Genomic DNA, 25,861 nt, shown 5'->3' with positions numbered 1-25,861 from the left:
TAGGACCTACAACTAGTAGAGGAAAAAAAATGCTAGCTACAATCAAGACTCAAATGTACACTTAATATAATTGCAAAGAACAATAGTTCTCAAAGTTGAGTTGGATTGTTAAATAAAAGAATTGTAAAGAGTAAAGACAAACTAATAGATAAAAGAATTTTGAGTAATAATAATTAAAGTTCACTTAATAATAATAATAAATATGTTTATTGTATTTGAAAACAATAGAAGATTTCTAAGATTTCATTTTAGCAACAATAATTAGATGAGACACATGTCGCAAAATTAGACTCTAATTGAATTCTAATTTGAAATCTAATTGAATTTTCTCTTAATTTTGGCTTTATATATATATATATATATATATGTTAGGTTCAAGTTACACTTGGTGTAACTTTAAGCAATATTACACTACTCAATATTTTTTATTTGGATGCAAATTTTGACATATTCACCATTAGATTACATTATCTTTTTATATTCTCCATTTTTGCAAAGTTTCAAGGTCATTCGGATGTAGTTTACCATTCGATCCATAAACTCATCTTTTATGCATTATTTTAAACTATAAAAACTTAAATTAAAAAAATTGATTGATGACAAGACTATTAATTTTTGATCATCCTGAAATTTTGCAAGCATGAAAAATATATGAAGATAATGTAATCTAATGATAGATTTGTCAAAATTTGCATCAAATTAAAAAATATTGAGTGATGTAACATTATTTAGAGTTACACCAAGTGTAACTTAAACCCAACCATATATATATATATATATATATATATATAGACACACACATACAAGTTAGGGTTGATTTCACATTACCTTTCTTGTGGATTTAAAAATGTGTTATCGCTTTCATGGTTAAAGCATTAAAAATATAATAATAAACAGTGCAGTGCAATTACGATATGAATGAGTAATATTTACATAAATTTTGGAAGCTGCCTATGTTTGGCTAAAGAACACTAGAACAAGTTCTCTTCAAGCAGTCTCTCCCTCTCTCTTATCTGTTGGGTTCAGCCATAGACCACTGTCAGTGGCAATTCTTACCGGTGCTACCATTGGAGGACCAAAACTTTCGCCCTATGTGTGTGTCCTTTTAGTTCTTCTTTTTACTCCATTTACTTATAATTTTTTTTTATCCTATCTACCTTTAATTTCCACTTTTTATTATTATTTTTTTTAATCTCTTTTCTGTTATTTTGCATTATTTTCTGTTATTTGTTATTTTTTTTTGGTGGATCATTGTTGATGGTTGTCTTGAAAACAATGTTATCAAGAGATCTGTTTAGCAGTTGAATGTGTTCGGGCCCAAACAAGTGTGCATTGTCAATAGTGATATTTCTAAACGTAAAAGAAACAATCTTGTGCTCATTCAGAAAATTAAAAAACCAAGTCCAAACGTAAAAGAAACAATCTTGTGCTCATTCAGAAAATTTATATAAAAAAAAAAAAAATCATACATAAATATTGAGTTTGATCTTAAACTGGAGTTCCATAAAATATTAAATCAAACCAAATTTTGAACACTTTAGTGCTCAACTCAACTTATATCAATGACTTTAAGTGATTAGAACTTACAAGCTGAAGATTGTCTAGAAATTATTTTTTAGTTTTGTCACCCAAAAAAAATAAATAATAATTTAACAAAGATGAATGGTCAAAGCTAAATGACGAACAAAGATAAGCAGTGCAAAATTGAAAATCCTAGCACCCAGCAGGATGCCAAGAAATACCATTTTACTTGAAGTGAACGGTCAAATTGCTATATATGATATATTTTCTTCACCACCAGTTGCTTAGAAACAAAATAAAGCATTCACTGTTACAAAAATATGCTGCATTGGTGCCATAAGTTCATAACCCCAATCCCCAATTAAGTAGTCTTGTAATAATAATCTCATTTATTGTGTCACAGAAGTTCGAACTCTTCAATATATATTTTCAAACCAAACGTGAGAGGTGTTATTCTTACAAAAGACAGGTTCCTGAAATAACCTCCCACCATAATAATGAACAAGAAGCAGCATTATAATCTTACAACCTGGGTGAAAGATACGGACGATCCCATTCAGCTACAATGTGGTCACGGGTAATCTCTTTAAGTGAGCGACAACCACTTAAAGCCATCGTTATTTCAAACTCATCCCGAAGCATCTGAAGTACTTTTCTTACACCAGCCTCGCCTTCAGCAGCCAATGAGAATACAACAGGTCTTCCAATCTGATACAGGACAAGAGGATCATATGGATGACAATTAGCTAAGGGACCTGGAGCTTGTGAGTAACTATTCTTTCATGCTTCTTAATTTATACATCATTTGTCGGATTATTAATTTTATCCAAATTTCCAGAAAAAATTGTCACAAGATCTAACATTAGGAAGTACCATTGCTATTACTTTTAAGATCTTAATACTGTTAAATTACAAATTGTAATTTGTATTCAGTAACATTAATATAAGAATCTAAGGCAAGTAGAAATATCTCATTGGTCATTATAGGCAGCTATTTCTCTGTAATGGTCATATAGCATAATATTTACTCACAAATATGCCCGATGCTCCTAGAGCCAATGCTTTAAAGACATCTGTCCCTCGCCGGATTCCACCATCCAGAAAAACAGGAACTCGGCCTTGTGCAGCTTTGACAACCTAAGTCATCCCAATCAGAACCATAATATTAAAATATTACAAGGTTCGATTTCAAAGCAATGCAACTTCAACAAATTCTTTTGACATATGTACAATATCAAGATTAGGGAAAAGCAAATTTATGAAACAACAGAAAAACTCAGTGATACAATCTAAAAATTTGGAAAAACTGAATGATAAAAAGAATTCAGGAATATAAATAACAAAAAAAAAAAATCACCATATAAGTGAGGACAACAAAATCTCTTAGCATGCGTGCACACACACATAATCTTTATCTTCTAGCAGATTTATCAATAATTTGGAAATACATTTGTTTGTGACTATAGAGAGGAAGCATTGTTACAATTCTTGCATTCAACTTCAGGGAACTCGTGAAGAATATATTGAAAAGAAAGTAAACTATACAGATTAAAAGAGTGACACATGAATAACAGAACTAAGCATGATATCATTGGATTACCTACACTTGTTGATTAAACATGCTTATATATAACCCATTATGGAAAATTGAAATGTTTATAAATGAACTACATCTTGCTGGAGCAAAAAAATAAAAAATCTACCTCTTCCAAAGCCATAATAGTTGCAGGAACATAATCAAGTTGGCGAGCTCCATGATTGGACACGATGATTCCTGCAGCTCCAGCTTGTATGGCTAGCCTTGCTGCATTGTAGAACATGAGATGGGATTAAATTAGAAGATTGTTGAAATTTCTAGATTTAAAAATAAATAAATCAGAGAGGTTTTTTTTTTTTTGGGTAGAGTTTTTTTGGGGGGGGAGGTTTCTGTTCACATACTATCCTCAGCAGTAAGGACACCCTTCACAAGAATTGGTAATCGGGTGATTGTCTGAAGCCACTTCACATCCTGTTCAAAAAAATGAGAAAATAATTCAAATTAGTACAAATTTCTCATATTTCTAGAAATCTTATATATAAACAGCCATCTTACCTTCCAGCTGAGAGAGCGGTCAATTTGTCCAGCAACATAGGAAGCTAGTCCAGAATCATTGGTCTGCAGGTCAACCCCACGTGTGATCATGGAGAAAATATATATTTATATATATATATATATATATTATATATGGAAAATGGAAAATTATCTGTCTCATATTAAAAAGTCATATTGGTGACCCACCTTATCCATTGTTCCAAGATTCAATCCATCAAAGTTCTTCAAAGTCAAAAATGGTGGCAAAACAAATCTGTAGGAGAACCCGTCAAACAATTAAGTTTCTTATGCAGAAAAGTCGTAGCTTATTCTTCAATCATGTAAGAAATATTTGGACAAGCTAATCCTTTTTAATTGTTTTATCTTCCTTTATTTTTCAAATTGCACTTCGAAAAAATGTTCACCTGTTCTTGATGTCAGCCTCCCTGCGGCCAAGCCTTGGAGTGTCCACGGTCAGGGCAATTGCATTGAAACCAGCCCTTTCAGCTCTTCTTACAAGCTGTGCAACCACATTCCTGTCTTTATACACCTGAAGAATAACCAGAGAAAGCAATTCTAAGACAAGTAACAGTTAAAAAGAAAAACCCATTAAGCATCACACACTTTACTGAAGTTACTTAGGACTGAATAAAAAGTAATGACTTCAAAAGTAGGAAGTAGGATGATCTCTTGAAAAATAGCCAGAGGGCCACTCTGTTGGAACAAAGAGAGCTTGAAACAGAAAATAAACAGAAAACTGACAGGTGACAGGATTTATTAGAAAAAATATATCAATAATAAGGTAAGTTAAAAATTAAAAGGCCCCAGAGAGGGGTGGGGAGAATATGCAATTAAATCTGGGTTTGTGACTAATGAGGTCTTTATAATAACTCTTCAAGATGCTCAAGCCAAGATCAACAACAGACAACAGTAAGTAAAAACACTGATTTTAGCAAAGGAAAGACAAAGACAAATAACAGGAAATTAAGGGATGATCTCTTGAACTCACATAGAGTTGGAAAAAGCGAATGCCAGGTCCTGTTGAAGCAACCTCTTCAACACTGGAAGTAGCCCATGAGGAAAGTGTCTGAAACCACCAATCATGCATAAACAACATGTTAATATTGATTACAATTATTTTGGAAATCCACAGAGTGTGGCAGGCCCAATTGGTTTACACATTGAAAACAACCGCCCCACAACACCCCCCCCCCCCCCCCCTCCCCCCCCCACAAACCACTGCAGGAACCAAAAAAAACAAAAAATGGTGGAAAAGCCAACCATAATAGTGCCAGCTGCTGATGCTGCTCTTGCTGTTGCATACTCTCCTGCATGAGATTTACCTTGTTAAATTTAACCTAAAATCTTTTTTATTTATTTTTTATAAAGAAAAAACTTTCTGATATGTACACTAAAAAAAATTAGCCATCAATCAAACTATATCAACTTGCAAAAACTCTTTATAAACTTTTAAGCATGCATTTCATAATAAAATGTATTTCTTAGAAAGTGCAGCTACACCATTCCCATGGATGATGTTAAAAGGAGCCATGTAGTTGGCCTATAAAGAAGAATGCTTATTCAAAGTTACCAGCATATTCACCTTCTAACTTAAATAAGATATCAGAATCTATTTTTTGTGAAAAAACTTTCAACTGCATTTAGAAGTACCTTTACCTCCATTTAGGGAAAAAATAGTTTGAATTTTTTTTTCCTCTTTACCTCCATCAAAATAAATTAATGCATACTATATAACTTTGGAACTCTTAAAAGTGTCTAAGAGGATTGGTATAGTACAGCCTGACACTGTTGTGCTTAGTACTTGAAACAAAGACCAATAAAAAATTAAATGGAAAAGGAAAAGAGAAGATGACAGCAGAGTGTAGAAACTATTGTATCAAGATCCTCTTCTAAAGAGGTGAAGTTGCATATGAAATTTTGGAGATGAAAATTACAATATATAATTCTTTTAAAACCTCTTAACTGCTTAAAGCTTCCTGGAAAAGCAGGTGTTACATACACATACTTTTGTTTGAACCAAGAAGAAGAAGCATACTCTTGGTTCCGAAATGAAAGTAGAACAAGCGAGCAAGTTACATATTGTAGCCAATAGGAAATTTATCTCTAAATTGTCCCATACGCACCCCAACATCATCTTTAAGGTACGAATAACGTAGGTATAATGAACATATTATGCACATATTTTGGACATATATAATATACATGCCTATTTTATATTTAACAATGCCATATATGTATATATGTACAAATGTATGAATATAACTAACACTAAAGGTACATACCTTCAGGGTGAGCCATCTTCTGCATGGCTGTGGGAGCAATCATGATGGGCATTGAGATTTTGAAGCCCAGAACAGTTGTGGCCATGTCTATCTTGCTTACATCAACAAGAATACGAGGTCGAAACCTATTTCCAATAAACAAAGAGAAATTTTGAGAGAAGAGATGCAACAACAAACCTGAGGTAAAGAAATAAAAGAATTAGGAACATAACCTACAATTGGGAAAAGGAAGAACTACAATTTGTTTTCGGGAAAAAAGGGAAAATATCAAGTACAAAATAGATATCAAAGCAAAAGCATGGATCACAAGAAACAAGGCAAATGAAACACATCAGAGCAAAAGAAAACTATTTTTGGGGTCACCGTAAAAGAATAGCTTACAAAATCCTTGAGAAAGCATTTCGGTTCTCCTTAAGAGTCCATTGGTCCTCTGCACCTGATGCGTAGTAGTCATAAACCATCTTCGGCAATTTCTCCTTGGCAATTGCCTCATACTCCGTAACATTAGTTATCTCCATCTCTCCAAAGGATTGTTTATGCTATCTACAGAATTTTCTGAAAGTGATTTTGATAATATTAAAATCACACAAATTCTGATAAAGGCAATAATGTGCAAGAACCTATGTAAGAAGTGCATGCTTTAGAAATTGAGAAGAGTATCCATCAAAATAAAAGAAAATTTGAAATACACAAGTATGCAGTATATCTAAATTTACTAAAACTGGATTCTATGAAACATTTTTCTGGCAAATATAAGCAAATTCATAGAGCAAAATCTGCTAAAAGTAATGCAACCAATATTCAAAGAAGTTCATTGATGCAGGACAATCAAGGCTTCCTGCCTAGATTAGTCCCACCTTAAACCATAGAATTCACCACCTAAAGGTTGTTTGGAATCACCACCAAACACAATGCAATTTTGCACAAATAATCTCTTATTAATAATAGTAATTGTCTGATTACAAAATAAATCATCTGGAGCTTTATATAGAGCTTCCAGGATTTACAAGATAAAGATAAACATCCCTACAACTCAAACTAAACAAATAAAAACGTTAAAATCTGAAATTATCCAATGAAAATCCAAAATAAAATATTGAGATAGTTTCTAATTATGCTCCTGTATCATTCATAAACCACAGAGAAACAGGGCTTAGTCCCCTGAAATTGCACCTCAAAAGTTTCTACCACCTTCATGCATTTATCCATTATAAGATTCATCAACACCCCTAGCTTGAAAATAGTGATCCTCCTATTTGTCATGCTTTTAAAAGAAAAGAATGGGCATCCACTTTATTTTAAAGACATGAAATTCCCCACCTTTATTACTAGGTAATTAGCTCAAGCATTCAAAGGGACTTTTCAATTTTTTTTACACCGAATCAGTTCTGATTGGCCAGCTTACAAAGAATACAATTAAACTGCATGCAATCAAATTCTGTAAAAACCAAATAAGCCAAACACAACCTGAGACTAAAATCCCAAGTCATAAGAACTACAACAAATTAACATAAATCACAAACGGATTTTAAAAAACAGTCACAACCCGTTTCAGTATAAAAAGTAAAGACCTTAACTTTTACATCTCAATCACAATCCTAATCAAAACCCAGATGCGAATAATCCTATAAGAAACAGAGTATACAGCAGCATACAGGGAAAACCAAAGTAAAAGAACACTGAATATGAAACAACGGTTAAGCAAAGAACACACCTTGGGCTCCTTAGGAGAGAGAACGAATGAGAGAGTGCCAAAGAGGTGTTGCACAGCAGATAATGCTGAAGAGAGAAGCAGAGAGAGAGAGAGTGAACGTCCAAATAATACGATACAAAGAAGAAAAAGAAAAACCAAACAAATGGTCAGGGAAGAAGAGAGAGAAAGTATTGGTTATGTTAAGTGAAAGACAAAAATGGGTAGGGATGACATGAGAGAGAGAGATGGACAGAGTGGATTGGCTTTTCGAGGTTAGCATTGCCAACCAAATCTGTTTCATGGGATTTAGACTCGTGTTGCGTGGAGAGAGAATTTTGTCTTGTTTAGGATAATCAGTTCACTTACATCACCGCTCGCTCATATTAAACATAGCAGCCATTCTCTGAACAGAGCCTTGACTCATTCATGAGAGAGCATTATCATGTGTTATTTGTTTTGTATGCTTGGACTATGTATTATTATTATTTTATTTTATTTTATTTTTTTTGAGGGAATGCTTGGACTATGTAATTATGTACATATATATCTTCTTCTTTTTTTTAATGATGTACATGTGATGTCTATCCTTTGACTAATAATATTTGTGCACGTGTTACTGTTGATGATGACCAAATAAGACCCTTAGCATTAAGGTCATTTTAAAAGTTTGTCAACAGGTAACAACGAACCCAACTAATTCACAATTCTTGGAGGACCAACATAATTTGTTGCAATTTTTTACCATGACTTTAAAGTTAGTCAATTTATGATTGGAATATTATTTAACACATGAATTTACCATTGGTTCTTCGTAATAATAATCCAATCATAACTCGAGACATATGTAAATTGTGACAAAATGTGTAGTAAAGTTTATGCATCTAAATTTTTTCATTAGCTTTGATTGTTTCAGCCATAATGCATTCTAGAGAAAATGAGTCATTTTTCAAAAAGTAGTTTCTATGAAATTATCTCATTTTCCTAAGTTTGGTAGCAATCTTAAATAAGTTGAAAAATAATCTCTTAAATTTCTTTATTTAGCTTGTTATGAGATAAAGTTGTTTTCCGAAAATATTTAGTAGAAAACAGTCTCTAAAAATAGACTGTATTTTTTCTGTTGACTAAAGATAATTTTCTTTTGACTCATTTTTCTTATATTACAAAACACTAGAAAATACAAAAAATTATCTTCACACAACGTTTTCCATCGAAACAAACATAGCATAATGTAATATCATTTTAGAGCATTTTATTTTAAAATTAAAAAATATATATTTTTAGAGTTTTATGCCTAAAGGTGTTCAAAGGTCGATTCAAGTTGGTTTTGGACTCGACCAAATCACCTTCGGTGGCAGAAGATGAGACTCATCGTCAATTAAAGAGAGCAACGGTTTGGTTTGGATTGGTTGTCTAGGGGTGGTGGCTGGAGGTTGAAACCAAATAAAAACGACAACAAGAGCATTTTTGATAGATTTAGTCGGAGTTCACAAAATCTAGTCCAAGATTGTGAGATCTTTTTCAAATATTTGGATTTTTTTGTGTTGGGTTGAGTTCATCGGATTCCTAACTGAGAAAACCAACACTCAAAGTGTTTGAGGGAAGTTTTCGGTTTCATACCATCCAACCTATCACCAACTATCAAAGTTAGTGAAATCTGGATGGATAATTAGATGCAATATATACTATGAGCTAAATTTGTTCATAAATTCTTATTATGATTGAGAGTTAGTGCAATACCAATAAAGAGTTGACATTCAAAGTTAAAAAGTTCACTTCTTTTCTCAGCCTTATATCATAAAAGGAAAAAAAGTTTTTTTTTTTAAGGAAATTTTTTTAACTTAAAAAAAAAAAAAAAAAAAAAAATCTTAGCTCTCAAATGACTTTTTAACTTGAATCACAACCCTTAATCGGCATTGCACCAAATCTTAATCCATCCAAAAAAGTGTACTTGTGTTAAAAATATAAATCTCACATTGACTTATATATATATTTTTTCCAAATGAAAATGACTAAAATTTTTTAACATTATTTTGCCTTTAATATTTCGATAAAATAAAAAACACACATATGTATTAAATAGTTTTATTCCTAACTATAAAATATATGAAAAGGTTACAAGCCATACAACCTTATTTAGTCTCTTAGTCAATACCATATATAATATCAATTTATCAATTTATCTACTAATTAAAAAAATAATTTATGAGTCAGATTTAGGTAAAAATATTGAGACTCGAGAGCTTTGTAACTTAATTAATTGATACATTTTTAATTTTCAAGATATCTATAATTTAAATATTTTTATTTTCTCATTATAACTATCGAATTATTATTATTATAAAAAAATCTAGATATAAAAAAAAAAAAGAAAAAAAAAGAAAAAAAAAAGAAAAGCAAGAGTTTTTAAGCGGATTGAGTAAGAACTTGCCTTCATTCCACCCAAATACTAGTCTAGCTCGTGTTAAAATTTAGAAAGAAGAGATGGCTATCCGTGTAAAACGCAACCATCTATCTTCTATAAAAGTCTGAATTCCGGTTCGAGGCTGATTAGTTCGTGCTTATCACGAGCGCAGCATGAGTGAAAAACGGGGAATAAACTTATGTGAATATTTCCTCAAAAAAAAAAAAAAAAAAAACTTATGTGAATATTAATAAGAATCCCACCTCACATCACATGTCACAATATTCAAAGTAAGGACACTCACAAAACCCAACACAAAAATTGTATAATAGCGCAATTATTGTACCACTTGTTGGAAATTAAGATTTCGAGAATGTTGGTGGAACTATATACCATTTAAAACATGTGAACACCTTACACCAATCAAACTTTTCTCTTTATGATTTCTTCTTCTTCTTCTTCTTCTTCTTTATTATACAGGATATCATTGCATCGTCTACCACTTTGTCACTTTAAGCAAGTTGTTTCTTGGTACTCGATTGGAGTTTGGAGATCTATTTCTTTTCTTTATAGGACGGATGAAATTTATAATAGTCAAAATATTAATATTACTTTGGCAAATGTTAACAAACACCGTGCGGTGTTTATTAAGGTTAAAATAATATGGGTCTCACTTAATAAAAAAATTGAATTAAAAAAAAATGTATAAAGCTAACTCAAAAGTGTATAAAGCTGACAAAATACTGACATAAAGACGAAATATCTAATACAAAGTTTGGTGTTAACAAACACCTTACGATGCCTATTAATACAACCTGTATTACTTCTAGGAAGAGAATGAGGTGAATAGAAAATAATAGAGTGGTATCTGATGAAGTTCGAATCGTTAGTCAAAAATGATCGTCCAGAATGGAGTCATCCACAACCTACCTAATCCTATAGAAAAGACACAGTAAAAAGGAGAAATGTGGGTCACCGATGTGGTGTCTGCCACAAAACCTCCGATGCTAAAGTTAGGATGGCTAGGATGAGAAAAGTAGTATTAGAATATCAGTATGTATGAACTAGAGTTTTCGTACCTTTTTCGAGTCTTATAGGTAGGTATATATAGGTGCTTACTTCTCCCTTCTAGTCGTTGGTGCTACCTTAATGGTAGCTTTATTTCCATATTAGTAACGCCTCTACAGGGTGTTAATGGTGGGATATTCCTCCAACAATACAAGGGCTCATCATTGTTTTGTAACGTTTCATCAATGATTGAGGACAGGGGGATTTGTCCTTGCTTGGTGGTCACTGCTAGTTGAGTGAGTCTTGGAGTTACTCTCGTCCATTGCTTTCCCTATGGATGAAGATATGATCGGGACTATCAGCTGCCCCCCTATCCCGAGGTCGTCCATATTTTGGACGGTCTCAGGGATATAAGGAAATATATATATTTTTTTTTGGGCAATTGGGGCGCTTAGGGTTCTGCTCCCCGTATTAATTGCTCTGTGGCGGCATGGTGCGCATCGTGGCCATGTGTCCTCTGATGGGCTGAAAAGTCTCGTTTCCGATGAAACTTTTTCAGCTTTCCTACACTTTTGAAGGCAAACCTTTTTAACCTTTGCCTTTCTTTTCTCATTTCTTCATTTTCCTTCTGTGTTTGGTTTTTTTGACTTCACAGTTGCACGTTTTGCTCTTTATCTTCTCAGTTTATTCCTTATTTCCAGGTATGCCCTTATTTACGCCTTTTTCCTTTCCTAGTTTTACTGTATTCCCTTTTTATTTGCTCTTATTTCCTTTTTGAGTTGTGTCACTCTCCTTAATGGTGGATTACTCTGAAATTAGGTACACTTCTCCCTCCATCGCCTTCCTTTTTAGGCGCTGATAGATTCTTCTAGTGACCCATTAGGTGCGTTTTTATATTGCTGTAGTGATCCATACCCATAGATTGGGAATTTTGTTGTAGGTGATCGTGGCCTTGGTTTGGTGTTGGCTGACTTACATCCATTGTTGTGCAAATCCCTAGCTTGGTTTAAATCTGTGCGTGGGGACTTAAGGAGGGAAATTATGGGGTCTGAGGTGAGATCACGTGATTTGGAAAGGGGTTCATCTTTCGGTGTAGGCATGGTTGGGGCGGAGATAGACCTAACTACCTCTGTACCTTCATCCTCTCACCCTTTTGCTTTTGCCACTCCCCGTACTTTCCATGCCCTTAAAGAAAAGTGTACTTTGAAGGTAGACGTCTTTAGTAAGTTTAGGGATAGGTTTCAGTTCCCTGACGAGACCAAGGTTCGTCTTCCTAGGAAGGGTGAGAAGGCTTGTGCCTTTACTCATGATGAGGTCTGTTTTTATGAGGATGCATTCTTGTGCGACCTCAGGTTTCCCGTCCATCTATTCATCATTGAGCTTCTTCACCACCTGAACATTGCTCCTGGGCACCTTATGCCGAACTCTTGGAGAATCATCATAAGCTACATGGTAATTTGGAGGACCATAGCAGATAGGGATATGATCACGCTTAATGAGTTCGTCCATCTCTATCATTTAAAAGAGTCCAAGAAGTTTGGGTATTATGAGTTTGTACCTTGGGATAAAAAGTCTCACCTCGTCGTTGACCCCCCATCATCCTTTTGCTACTAGAAGTCTAGGTATTTCTTCGTGTCAAGTGATGGTTGGGAGATTCTTTCCGACGATTTTTGGAGGGACTTCCCTAGGTTACTGTGCTGGTAGGAGACCCCTCAGCTTCGTGCGTTTGCCTCCTATGAGATGTTTCTCTTTTCAATCTTTTGTTTATGTTAGTCGTCCTTTTAATCTTGTGTAGTTTTTTTTTTTTTTTGTTTTGCAGTGAAAGAGCATCCTAAGCTTGAGGATAAGTTTGAGGAGCAGGTTCAAGAGACTATCAAATACGCAAGCACCATCGAGGATTTTGACGAGCTAGTTGATCCACACATGTTAGCTCGTCATTGTTTGGGACTGAAGCCGTCTACTTACGTCCTTCATGCACTTGATCGGGAGGAGAGGAAACGTGAGTTGTCTCGACATACTGGATCATCGTTTCCTCCTTTTCCTTGCTTTAACCCCTTTCTCTTTTTGGTGCAGAGATGACGACCAAGTTCAATAAGGAGATGTATGCAAAGATTAAGGGGAAGAAGAACAAGCTCCTTTCTAGTATTGGCCAGAGGAGGTTAAGGATTACTAACAAGGAGAAATATAACCTCAATATAGTGTACAAAAATATAACCTCAATATTTTTTTTAAAAAAATGTGTATTTTATTTGGCAAAACCACCCCATTTGAACGGAAAAAACATTTTCCACTTGACATCTCATTTAGTTGTTAAATTAATATTAAAAATATTGTGTACTAATCTACCCGCAGATTTTCAAAATTATCTTATTTCTTAATTAATATTCATTAATTTAAAATTTTAATTAAAGTTTCCTCAAATTTTTTTTTTTTTACTTAAATAGTATTTAAAATATCTAGAATGACACTTTTTTTTTTCAACAGGTTGTGGAGAGAATCGTCACTGCAAGTATTTTAGTGCTTGATAAACTTTGTATTATTATTCTAAAATTTTCAGTATTGTATAATGTATATACAATTCATTGTTGACCTAATATTGACCAAGTTTTACAAACTTTGACTACTCATTTTTCACAATCTGACCGTTTAATTGATGTCATACTTTGCTTACACCAATTTCTCACCACATTCTTCCAATCCAACGGTCAAATTTTGGATTTGAGTCTAGAGCATTATAGACATATGTTGTTGTACCAACACACCAAGAAATTTTGATTGGTCACGTTTTACTAATCCAACCGTTTGATTGAGCTCAAAATTCATCAAAACCAATATTTTATCCTACTCTTTCAATCCTATTGGTCAAATTTTAAATCTAACTATGACACAAGATGGATGCGTGTCGTATTTGCCTATAATGAAGCTTCAATCACTAAAAATATCCAATACTCTACTAATTAAGAGAGTTATACACTATATACATATTGCTACAAATCACGAAAATAATATGCAAAATACAACAAAAAACCTACAAAATGACCTTGAATTTGCATATGACTTTTGACTTTGCCATTTTAAAACTTGAAACTGATAAAAGCATAAAAACCAAGAAAACCTTATAACACTAACCAATACCCAATACCAAAAACCCACTTAAAGCCTCCCTACTCAACATAATTTGATCCTACCAAGTGGTCATAAACCCAACTTCGATAGTTGATCATGTTTGACCAAATATTGACCAAGTTTTGCAAACTTTGACTACTAATTTTTCACAATCTGCCCGTCTAATTAATGTCATAGTTCCCCAACACCAGTATCTCACCACATTCTTCAAATCCAACGATTGGATTTTGGATTTGAGTCTAGAGCAATATGGACATGTGTTGTTGTATCAACACACCAAGAAATTTTGATTGATCACATTCTCCTAATCCAACAATTTGATTGAGTTCAAAATTCATCAAAACCAATATTTTATCCCACTTTTTTAATCCAGTGGTCAAATTTTAAATCTAACTATGGCACAAGATGGATACATGTCGTGTCCGCCAATAATGAAATTTCAATCACTAAAAATATCCAATACTCTACTAATTAAGAGAGTTATATACTATATAAGTATTACTGAGAATCGAGAAATGAACTGCAAAACACCACCAAAAACCTATAAAATGACCTCGAATGGATTTGCACATGACTTTTGACTTTGCCATTTTAAAACTTGAAACTGATAAAAGCATGAAAACCAAGAAAACCTAAATATTGACCAATACCCAATACCCAAAACCCACTCAAAGCCTCTCTACTCAACATAATTTAATCCTATCGAGTAGTCATAGACCCAACTTCGATGGTTGATCATGTTTGACCAAATATTGACCAAGTTTTGCGAACTTTGACAACTCATTTTTCACAATTTGACTGTCTAATTAATGTCATACTTTGCCAACACCAATATCTCACCACATTCTTCAAATCCAACGGTTGAATTTTGGATTTGAATCTAAAGCATTATGGGCATGTGTTGTTGTACCAACACACTAAGAAATTCTGATTGGTTACATTCTCCTAATCCAACCATTTGATTGAGCTCAAAATTCATCAAAACCAATATTTTATCTTATTTTTTCAATCCAATGGTCAAATTTTAAATATGACTATGGCACAAGATGGACGCATGTCGTATCCACCTATAATGAAACTTCAATTACTAAAAATATCCAATACTCTACTAATTAAGAGAGTTATACACTATATAAGTATTACTAAGAATTGAGAAAATGATTTGCAAAATACAACCAAAAACCTACAACATAACCTCGAATAGATTTGCATATGACTTTTGACTTTGCCATTTTAAAACTTGACATTGATAAAAGCATGAAAACCAAGAAAACCTTAAAACACTGATCAATACCCGAAATCCATTTATAACCTCCTTAAACAACCTAATTTGATCAAATCCTGTGGTCTTAGAACCAGCTTTGAATTTTGACCAAAGATTGACCAAGTTTAATAGACTTTGACGAAGTTTTGCAAGATTTGACTACTCTGTTCTCACAATCTGACTGTCTGATTATCATTGTAATTTACAAACACAAATATTTCACCACATTCTATGAATCCAACGGTCAGATTTTGGATCTCCGTCTGGTTTCATGATGGACACGTATTGTTGTATCCACCCACTGGGAAACTTTGATTAAAACCCGTTGACACAATCTGACCATTCAAAATGGTTGAAAATACGCCATCAAAGCTAATAAATGACTAAAATACCCATAAACTTCTAAAGTGATAAAAGTGCCCCTAAAAGCTTGAAAATGATCAAGATACGTTTTACTTCTAAAATGACCAAAATAGCCCTCATGTACTTGAAGGGTCTTTTCAGATTATTTTATTTTATTTTTTTTTTTTTGTTGTTTTCAAAATTAAGACAAAATTCTAGAGTTTTAAGATAAAATTGAGGAAAATTTACCATTCAAAGTAAATAATCATTTTTTACAGTCATATGTATGTTGGAAATCACTTTTATTGTAACAGATTTACCTTACTGTCATTAATACATTTTTTTCTTAAAAAAATTTTAACTATTAATGACGACCACAACGTCCGTCGCAAATAACAATGCAATATATAGTGATGGAAAAAACCATCTAACACATGAAAAATGAGGGCATGATTTCCCCCTTTTAAAAAAATTACCAATGTCAACGGCGTAGGTCCATCGCAAATATTATTTATTGGGAGGGATCCAAGTCCATAACTAATACATTCTTTCTTTTAAAGCAATTTAACTATTTATGACGGGCATCATGTTTGTTGTAAATACAAAATCAGTTAGAAAAATAAAATAAAAAATTAATTGCGATGGCTAAATGTTTTCACAAATGTGAAAAGGAACGAGGGAATTTTCCCACCAAAATATTTTACCATTTTCGATGGCTTCATGTCTGTTGCTAATACCTTTTAAAAAAAAAAAAATTATGATGGAATAATGTTTGTCGCAAATAATAACACCATAAAAAATATATATTTTGTATTTTTGACGCACAAAGGCCGTCACAAGTGTTAATAGTGCCAGCAGTGTTTCTTTCGTTGTTGTAAATAATACCCTCTTTTATATTTACAATGGAAGATTGTTTGTCGCAAATACTAACACCATAAAAAATATATATTTTGTATTTTCCATGTACCAAAGCCATCACAAGTGTTAATAGTTCTAACAGTTTTTCTTCAGTTGTCGTAAGTAATACTTTACTAGTGACGAACATTTTTATGCCGTCATAAAAAATAAGGCGGGAACACTTCCCTAAAAAAAAAATCACACTTTCGGCAAAAATAATAGGCATTTTTGACAAACTAATTTTGTCGTCACAAATTTTTTAATATTTGACGAGTAATTATCGACGAAAGAGACTTAGCTAGGTTTTACGACGGCTTTTTGTAGTCTTCAAAAAAGTTTCGTCGCAAATAGCAATTTTTAAATTTGATCAATATAAAAAGGCCCATGCTAATATATCATTATTTTCAATAAAACAAACCCTTATTGAATATCTTTCCTCAAGTATCGACTCAACTGTTGAAGATTTAGACTCAATGATGACATTCCACTCCAAGTGCTTTACAAATATACAAAACATAATGCGATGAAAAGAAAAGGGAAAAAAAGTCTCGTAAAATAACATATTATACTACAAGGCAGCATGAACAAGAATTTTCATATTTTGCAATATTTAATACTATTAGTCTTTTTATAAAATTCCTAAAAAAATGGTTTCAATTATATTTGTTGTTTTTGATTGTGCCTTATTTGTATTTGAATTATGCTCTCTTTTTTATTTTTATTTCTACTATTTTCTTAAGTGAGTTTTAAAAACTTACTTTATTTAGAGGTAAACAACTGTTTCTTAGTTTTTTTATTTTATTTTTTACGTAAACTCTTTCCTAATTCGCCTTTAAAAAAAAATGTAGAACCCACAATTATTCCCATAATGTTAGCATTAAAGTTTGGTTACAAACTTGATTGTAGCTTAAATCTACAACTTCACTTAATATCTTTTTATTGGATGTAAATTTTGACAAATCCACTATTGAATTACATTTTCTTCTTATATTCTTTATGCTTGTGAAATTTTCAAGAAATTAAATATCAATAGCTATATCATTAACCAATTTTTTAAATGCAAGTTTTTGTAGTATAAAATTATGCATAAAAAATAATTTTATGGTTAATTTAGTAAATAACATCTGATTGCATAAAATTTGACATGTGTGTTAAGAGTATAAGGAACATGCAATTTAATGATTAGATTTTTAAAATATGTAGTCATAATAATTTTTTTCAATGGAAGTTGTAGTCTTAGGCAATAACCAAGTTTGTAACCAAACTTTATCCTTAAAAAAAAAAAAATGTAAAGTACGTACGAAAAAATATATAACAATTAATCACTCACTTTATTTAGAGCTAAATAAATAAATAAATAAATAAAAACCTAATTAGAGTCTTAGTCTGATGATAAATACATAATAAAAAATGGACGTCATAGGTTGAAACTCTCTAAAAAAAAAATTATGCAAAGACCGTAGTCATTCTTTAGGAATGCTACACAATACTAAGAGGATAGGTTGAAGGCTAAAATGTAACCGTAATATGTAGCCTTAGAAACAAACTACAATGGACCATTGATTGTCTGTTCTTTGGGTAGCAGAATAAGGCAAAAAAAAAAAAAACACTAATGCGTAAAAGATTATTGGAATGAGAATAGAGACAACGCGCATTTTAGTAGTCTTATGAAAAAAAATAAAAAACATTACTATGATACCCTAGCTTTGCTAGTAGGTAGTAGTACTAATACTAATAAAACAATTATTAACACTGCACATCTATGGTGTGATGGTCATTCCACAAGTATAAGTGCTTGTGGAGTGTGGGAGGTAAGGGCTGGGGTTCAAGTCTCCATGAGGGAGCTTCACACACGTATACACTTAGATTAAATTAGAGTAGAATTCTATCTTATATTAAAAAATAAAAATTAAACAATTATTTTGATCCCTAATTAATGTTGGACAAAAGGCAACGACACCCTATCCAACATTCCATGCAAGATCGTCTCAAATTACAATAGGCGTAAATGCAATTTTAGTCCCTACATTTTGACGTTTTTCCATTTTAGTCCCTACATTTTATTTTTTCCACTTTTAGTCCCTAAAACCAATTTACGCTTTCCGTTTTAGTCCTTGAAACACTGTTCTGTCACCAAATTAACGAAAAGACTGACGGATTAATAAAATATTTTTAAAAAAATTATTTAACATTTTTTATATGCCAAAATTAAAAAAAAATTAATTACTCAATTTTAATTTAGAACAAAAAACAAAAAAAAATTATTTTCTTTCAAACAAAAATTTTACTTTCTTTTATTTAAAATGAATTTTTTTAATTCCAATCTTCTTCTTTTTTTTTTCCAGAAGATCACCACCGATTCAAACCCAAGCAAAAGAATAACAACCTAGCAAAGCAAAAGAATAGCAACCCAGCAAAAGAACATTATTACTTAAACCCAGATCAAACCCAGCAACCAAGAACACAAATCTAGCAACCAAAAACTCAAACCTAGATCACAACAACACAAACGAAAAAAAAGAAAAGAAACAGAGACCAAACACAAACACAGACCCAAAGTTCTTCGTGTTCTTCCCAGATCAAACCCAGCAACCGAGAACACAAATCCAAGTTCTTTGTGTTCTTCCCAGATCAAACCCAGCAACCGAGAACACAAATCCAGCAACCAAAAACTCAAACCTAGATCACAACAACACAAACAAAAAAAAAAAAGAAAAGAAACAAAGACCAAACACAAACACAGACCCAGATCACAAATAGAGATTAAACACAAACGAAACCCAAATCACAACCCAAGCCAAAATCATCAGCAGACCCAACCACCGATCCATGTTCACAACACCCACATGCAAGCCTCCAAATTTTTCCCATTGTTTTCACGCCATCAAGACCCCACGGCCTCCATGATCAAAACCTTGAAGATCAGCCTCTTGATCTGCTCGCCACTAGTCAATATCGGGCTCCAATACCGAATCGGTGACTGGGTTTTGTACAACGGAGCCATAATTACACAGAAATAAACTATGGGTTTTCTTTCTAGGGTTTCATACACCTAATCAACGGACCTTCTTGATGGGTTCGATGGGTCGATGGCAATGGAAACGGCGACGGCAACGCAGACCTTCTGGGGTTTCTTTCTTCTATGGCAATGGTGACCTCATCATTGAGTCTTGAACGAGTTCGACGGCGGCGACCTCATCACTGAGTCTTAAAAGAGATCAGAGAGAGTTTGGGTCAGTCAGAGTTTGAATCAGATCGGGGTGAGGAGAAAGAGAGTTTGAGAATAGAGAGAGAAAAGGGTTTAAAAGTTGAATGTTCTTCTGAACAAAAAAAAGAAGAAGAAGATTGGAATAAAAAAAAATCATTTTAATTAAAAAAAGTAAAATTTTTGTTTGAAAGAAAATAATTTTTTTTTTTGTTTTTTGTTCTAAATTAAAATTGAGTAATTAATTTTTTTTTTAATTTTGGCATATAAAAAATGTTAAATAATTTTTTTTAATAATATTTTATTAATCCGTCAGTCTTTCCGTTAATTTGGTGACAGAACAGTGTTTCAAGGACTAAAACGGAAAGCGTAAATTGATTTTAGGGACTAAAAGTGGAAAAAATAAAATGTAGGGACTAAAATGGAAAAACGTCAAAATGTAGGGACTAAAAGTGCATTTACGCCTAGGCATGTACAGGAAATATCAAAATATATGTATTTTATTTGTTATTTATATTTCAGTTATTTTGATTTTATTTTCAAAATCTGACGAGTTCTGCAACTTTCTGTCCATTATGTTTATGTTTATAGAGAACAATTATTGTGTGTGTGTGTGTGTTTTTTTTTTTTTTTTTTTTTTTTTTTTTTTTTTTTTTTTAAATAGTTTAGTTAGAATAGATTTTTCAACCAAAAAAAAATTATCATAAACATTAAAAAAAAAAAATGTTTCCCATAATTTTTGTTGCAATCGTTGATGTCGTCTTTGTATTTATAATTATTTTTATTGTTATTGATATAAAAAAAATTATTATTTATTATCTCTCTCATACTTTGTCACATTTTTGGAAATTTTCTAAAAGACTTGTGAAATTATTTTCCCCGTAGTAAACGCATTACAAGATAGGCCCTTTAGCTTCAAAAAATAAGAAGATCTAATTTCAAAATGCCACATAATTAAACTGTAGTAGCTAAAGCCCTTAGATTTAAATGAAAATCTTGAAATAAAATAAATTATTATTCAAACTTGCAATATTTTAAATCTTTAATATCATAAGTGTAGAGGGACGAACCTCTCCCTTAGAAGGTTTTATCCGCTTTGGGAATGGGTCGAGGAGGCCGATGCCACCTGCACGAATTTGCTCAATCTCACATTAGGGAGAGACGCCTCCCACGCGCAGCTTATAAGCACTTGGCCTAAGGAATGGTGTACCATAGTGTGTGTGATCACACACACTATGGTACACCCTTCCTTAGGCTAAGTGGTTATAAGGAAATGACTTTTACACATCAATCTTAAAAAAAAAAAAGAAAAAAAAAAGAAAAAAAAAAAGAAAAAAAGAAGGCTTTTGTCAAATAATAAAATACGATAATTTTACTGTATAAATTGCAAGGCTGACTCAACAACTTTGGGGGTTTTAGACAAAAATCTTAAGTGAGACATTTTCATATTTAAATATTAATCAAATAATATATATATACATTGAATTTTTTTATTTAAAATCTATTTTTCTTATTTTTGAGATACAAAATTGGTACAATAATTTATTATAATAAATAAAGTGAGGGATGGTGTTCAGAAAAAAAAAAAGAAAAAAAAAGTGAGAAACCGGATGGCCTTATTAGTTGTAACTGTGAGCTGTACTGCACAGTTGCGCACTGTGCAGCCTGTCCGCCTGTGCAGTGCAGCCTCTGCACTCCAAACCTGTACTCCTATCATCCTACGGCTAAATCTTCTACTTTTAGGAAATAGTTGGGTCTTTTTAATACATTTTTTTAACCAATAAAAGTATTTTAAACAGTTTCAGTAAATTTTGGTACTGAAGGTCCGGGAAGTTTACAATCCGGCCCAACTCTATCTGGGCCCAAGGCCCGTGCCGAGGAGGTCTTTTGCCGAGGACGAATGATCAATGGCCGAGGCGTCAAGGGGAACGGCAGAGAAACTACCCTGTCCTCGGCACTCCAGAACTTCAATGGGAAGATCAACGTCTAGGTGAGGGCTATCCTCAAATAGCCCCCTGAAGGGGATGTGAATGGAATGGGGCCCACAGGGAAGCAGGGCGTAAAATTGGATCAAGGAAAATGCGTCCACTCTGCATTAAATGCACCTGCCAATGTCCAGATCCAGTTAATGAGAAAAGACGTTTGGACGGTGTAACTTCGATCTTCGCAACTAGTAGAAAGTAAAAGGGGACGGTTGATGAGATGGATACAGAAATAAGCACCTGCCTGACCAACAAGTGGAGGGCTATGATCAACCAAGAAGGACTATATAATGAAAAGGAAGGAGCGCCAAAAGGGGGCTGGGAAAAATGGCCAAAAACCAGAGCCTCCCAGCCCACCTCCAAGAGAAAGACTGCAGGGGTGAGAACGACTTAACCATGTATGAACACCACGAAAAACCCACCGCCTGGTGACCAAGGCCTAACCTTTCAAACCCACGCTCTACAAATGATATTGTTTGAGCCTTTTTACGTGCGAACCCAACACAGTTGTGGTTCGTTACGAATCGTGTCCTCACAATTGGCGCCGTCTGTGGGAAAGGCTTGTATCCTGGCACCAACGGTGGGTTGATACCTTCACATCGTTTTTAGTAGCTGAATATAGTGTTTTAGGGTAAAGTCCCATTAGGGGCTACGTTTCTTCACTAGGGGCTGCACTTTGTAACGTCAATAGCATGGATAATTCTAGGGGCTTGGCCGAGGAGCTAACTCCCCTGAAGCCAAGGTCCCACGTAAAAAGAAAACTGAGTTTTGGATAGAACCAATGTATTGTATGGTCCTCGAACTCAAACCTATGAAGAAACCAACTACTTGGATGAGAAAACTAGGTTTTGGACAGAACCAAGGTATTGTATGGTCCTCGGACTCAAACCTATGGGGAAACCAACTACTTGGATGAGAAAACTAGGTTTTGGACAGAACCAAGGTATTGTACAGTCCTCGGACTCAAACCTATGGGGAAACCAACTACTTGGATGAGAAAACTAGGATTTGGACAGAACTAAGATATTGTATGGTCTTCGGACTCAAACCTATGAGGAAACCAACTACTTGACAGAACCAAGGTATTGTATGGTTCTCGGACCCAAACCTATGGGGAAACCAACTACTTGGATGAGAAAACTGGGTTTTGGACAGAACCAAGGTATTGTATGGTCCTCGGACCCAAACCTATGGGGAAACCAACTACTTGGATGAGAAAACTAGGTTTTGGACAGAACCAAGGTATTGTATGGTCCTCGGACCCAAACCTATGGGGAAACCAACTACTTAGATGAGAAAACTAGGTTTTGGACAGAACCAAGGTATTGTATGGTCCTCGGACTCAAACCTATGGGGAAACCAATTACTTGGATGAGAAAACTAGGTTTTGGACAGAACCAAGGTATTGTATGGTCCTCGGACCCAAACCTATGGGGAAACCAATTACTTGGATGAGAAAACTGAGTTTTGGACAAAACTAAGGTATTGTATGGTCATCGGACTCAAACCTATGGGGAAACCACCTACTTGGATGAGAAAATAGGGCACTAAGCAAGACTTAGCTACTATGCATGATGTCGAAAATGGTGCCTATATCTTCGTTGAGTAAGGGTTAGAAATGAATCCGAGGCCCTGCGGGTGCAAGTAAGCTAGGGTTTTGAAACATGATGTTAAAGTGTATCGCATGCGCAAATGTTTAAACATGTTAAGATAAATTAGTTCGGAATTCATAAACAATGGCGAGTATTGATAAGGGTCACTAAAAAGTAACTAAAAAAAAAAATAAAAAAATAAAAAAAAAACGAAGAAAAAGATTTCATATATATACATATTCAACAGGTTCAAACTACCACAAACTACCAATAGATTACAAAGTTTTCGAAATGAAAAGGAAATAAGTTAGTTGTTACACTGAAAACAAATACGGAACCTAGTCAGGATTTCTATTTCTTTAGTTTTGCGTCGGCCACATCCTGGGAAGGTGGAATGGAATCAGCTTTGGCGCCCTGGAGGATAGCTACTTCTGGGGAAGGCTGAACAGGGTCAGCATCAGTGTTCTTGGGGACCGCGGCAGGGGGAATTGCCAGTGGGGGCTGGACAAGTGTGGTTGGCTCCTCAGCACTAGGCATCTAAAAGCCAACCACCGGTTCAGTAGTCTCTTTAGGTGCCTTAGGATCTATATGCTGAGATATTTCTATCACATCCTGAGATTCTCCCTCTTTGAGCATTTTGCCAGGAGAGCTGCTGAGCTGTAAGTCTTCCGACTGAGTGACCCCTTCCTCGGGTTGGTCACGTAGCCACATAGTTAGAGGAAGTGGCCTCGCGGATGGCTGTAGGGTAGAACACGTTCTCCGCCTTCCACAGATCAGATGAAGCATCCACCCCAGCTCGCTTCAATACCTCTTCCCAAACCTGAGAGCAATAAAACCTGCAAACTCCAGGAATCTGGGCCTTAAGTGTGGCTTGGGTTTCAGCCATTCCCATATTATAACCATTATCCTCGGCTGTTTCCTTGGCAGCCTTTGCCTCATTCCTGGCAAACTCGGTCTCTTGCTTCGCCCTTAGGGCTTCATCACGGGCATATTCTGCCACCCCTTTCTCATGCTCGGCCGCGGCCAATTGCTTATTTAAACCCTCGATCAGGCCTTTGGCTATTCGCAACTGATCCTCGGCTTTAAGTACGCGCTTTTTTTGGTCCTTGGCCTATTTTTGGGCGCTAACTAGGCCCGCCGAGACGTTATCCCTCTCACGGATAGTTATTGTTAAGTCAGCCTTGACTTTGGCAAGTTCATCCTCAGAGGCTTCGAGAATCTTCGAGGCTATTATGCGCTTCTTGCATTCGTTCTCGGCCGCCTTACTCCTGTTATTCACCTCTTCCTCCATCCTATAAGTTGCCTGGAGAGCCTGGCAAAGGAGATGAGCGTGTAGTTAGTGACAAACCAGTGGCAAGAGTTAATAAAGTGTTAGGTTCCAAGAAATCTTACCATGCCCAAGTACCTCTTAGTACTGAGGAAAACCTCCTGCATCCTTATTCTCCTCAGTTCATCCATGTCATTAGGGAGTAACATGGTTCTCCCTAATGCGTCCGCCACATAGCCACCCTCACCATCTCCAAGGTCCCTCAGGGATGCCGTTTCCAGTAGTGGACCCCCGTGAAGCATTGGGGTAGGAAGCCAGGCACTCGGTAAGGACTGGGCCTCAATCCCTTTTCCCTTGCCTTGAGAAGTTTGGACTTCAGTTTCTTTGCCCTTACCCTAGTGCCTAATCTTCAGTTGTTTTGTGCGCGGAGCCTCATCCTTCTCCTTAGAAGGTTGGGATTTTCCCTCGTACGTGACTTCCTTGCCCTTGGGGCTCCTCTTTCTCTTTGAATCAGCGCCTTCAGGTCGTGGAGGCTGAGCTGGTTGGGAGGAAGCAGGAGGTTCGGGGCGGGTGGATTGTGGCTGTGACTTGGTGGAAGATGACCTGGTCTGGATAGTAGGGGGCCGAGGTGGTGGAGAAGGAGCATCGGGTTATGGCGTTTCCTGGGTATCCTTCCCAGGTTGGCCCTCGAGGAGTTGGAGAAGGGGGGTCAAGGGTTTTCTCTTGAGTCCCATTTCGGCTTGAGAAGAGGTGCCTATTGATGACAATTCCGCCTCGGACAAGGCTGAGTCACCTATATCACCAGAAGGATCCTCGGATTGGTAGACAAGGTTAAATACCCCAAAACCTTCCTCGGACCGATCTGGCTCTCCTTCGTCCTCTGCTACTTGATGAGACGAGGAGGGGCCCGCTTGTGGGATGTTAACGGGGACAGCTGGCTCCTTGGAGATTAAAAATCCCGTTTCAACCACAGTAATTTTTGGAAGCCAAGGACAGCGGGCGCTGATCACGTGCCTTGCGTCCGCAAATGACTTCTGAACAGGAGGGTACCCTAGTATTTTGTGAGCTGCTCGGACTTGACCATCACTGTCGTTCACAAAAACTGCCGCTTGTAAAACGGTCTCCAAGTCCGCCCGGTTGACTAAGTGAAAATGCCGCGTGTGGGCGTGTAGATCTACAAAAAGACAAA

General features: G+C 35.0%; 1 protein-coding gene across 1 annotated transcript; it reads right to left on the bottom strand.

Annotated features, from left to right (window-relative positions):
- Positions 1-1,756: 1,756 nt before the first annotated feature.
- Positions 1,757-7,732, bottom strand: LOC115991847 (peroxisomal (S)-2-hydroxy-acid oxidase-like). The gene is made up of 12 exons (XM_031115794.1): positions 7,610-7,732; positions 6,277-6,450; positions 5,896-6,020; positions 4,874-4,920; positions 4,602-4,679; positions 4,018-4,142; positions 3,800-3,866; positions 3,614-3,676; positions 3,460-3,529; positions 3,225-3,325; positions 2,554-2,658; positions 1,757-2,229 (listed from the first exon to the last, which is right to left on the bottom strand). The coding sequence occupies exons 2-12, from the start codon at positions 6,411-6,413 to the stop codon at positions 2,044-2,046; spliced, it is 1,104 nt and encodes a 367-aa protein (XP_030971654.1). The 5' UTR covers positions 6,414-6,450; positions 7,610-7,732; the 3' UTR covers positions 1,757-2,043.
- Between the last annotated feature and the right edge of the window lie 18,129 nt (positions 7,733-25,861).

This window comes from Quercus lobata, chromosome 5 (genome assembly GCF_001633185.2).
Source record: "Quercus lobata isolate SW786 chromosome 5, ValleyOak3.0 Primary Assembly, whole genome shotgun sequence".
Classification (NCBI taxonomy): Eukaryota; Viridiplantae; Streptophyta; class Magnoliopsida; order Fagales; family Fagaceae; genus Quercus; species Quercus lobata.
Note: the sequence above shows the minus strand (reverse complement) of the source record. Positions and strands in the feature narration are given on the sequence as shown.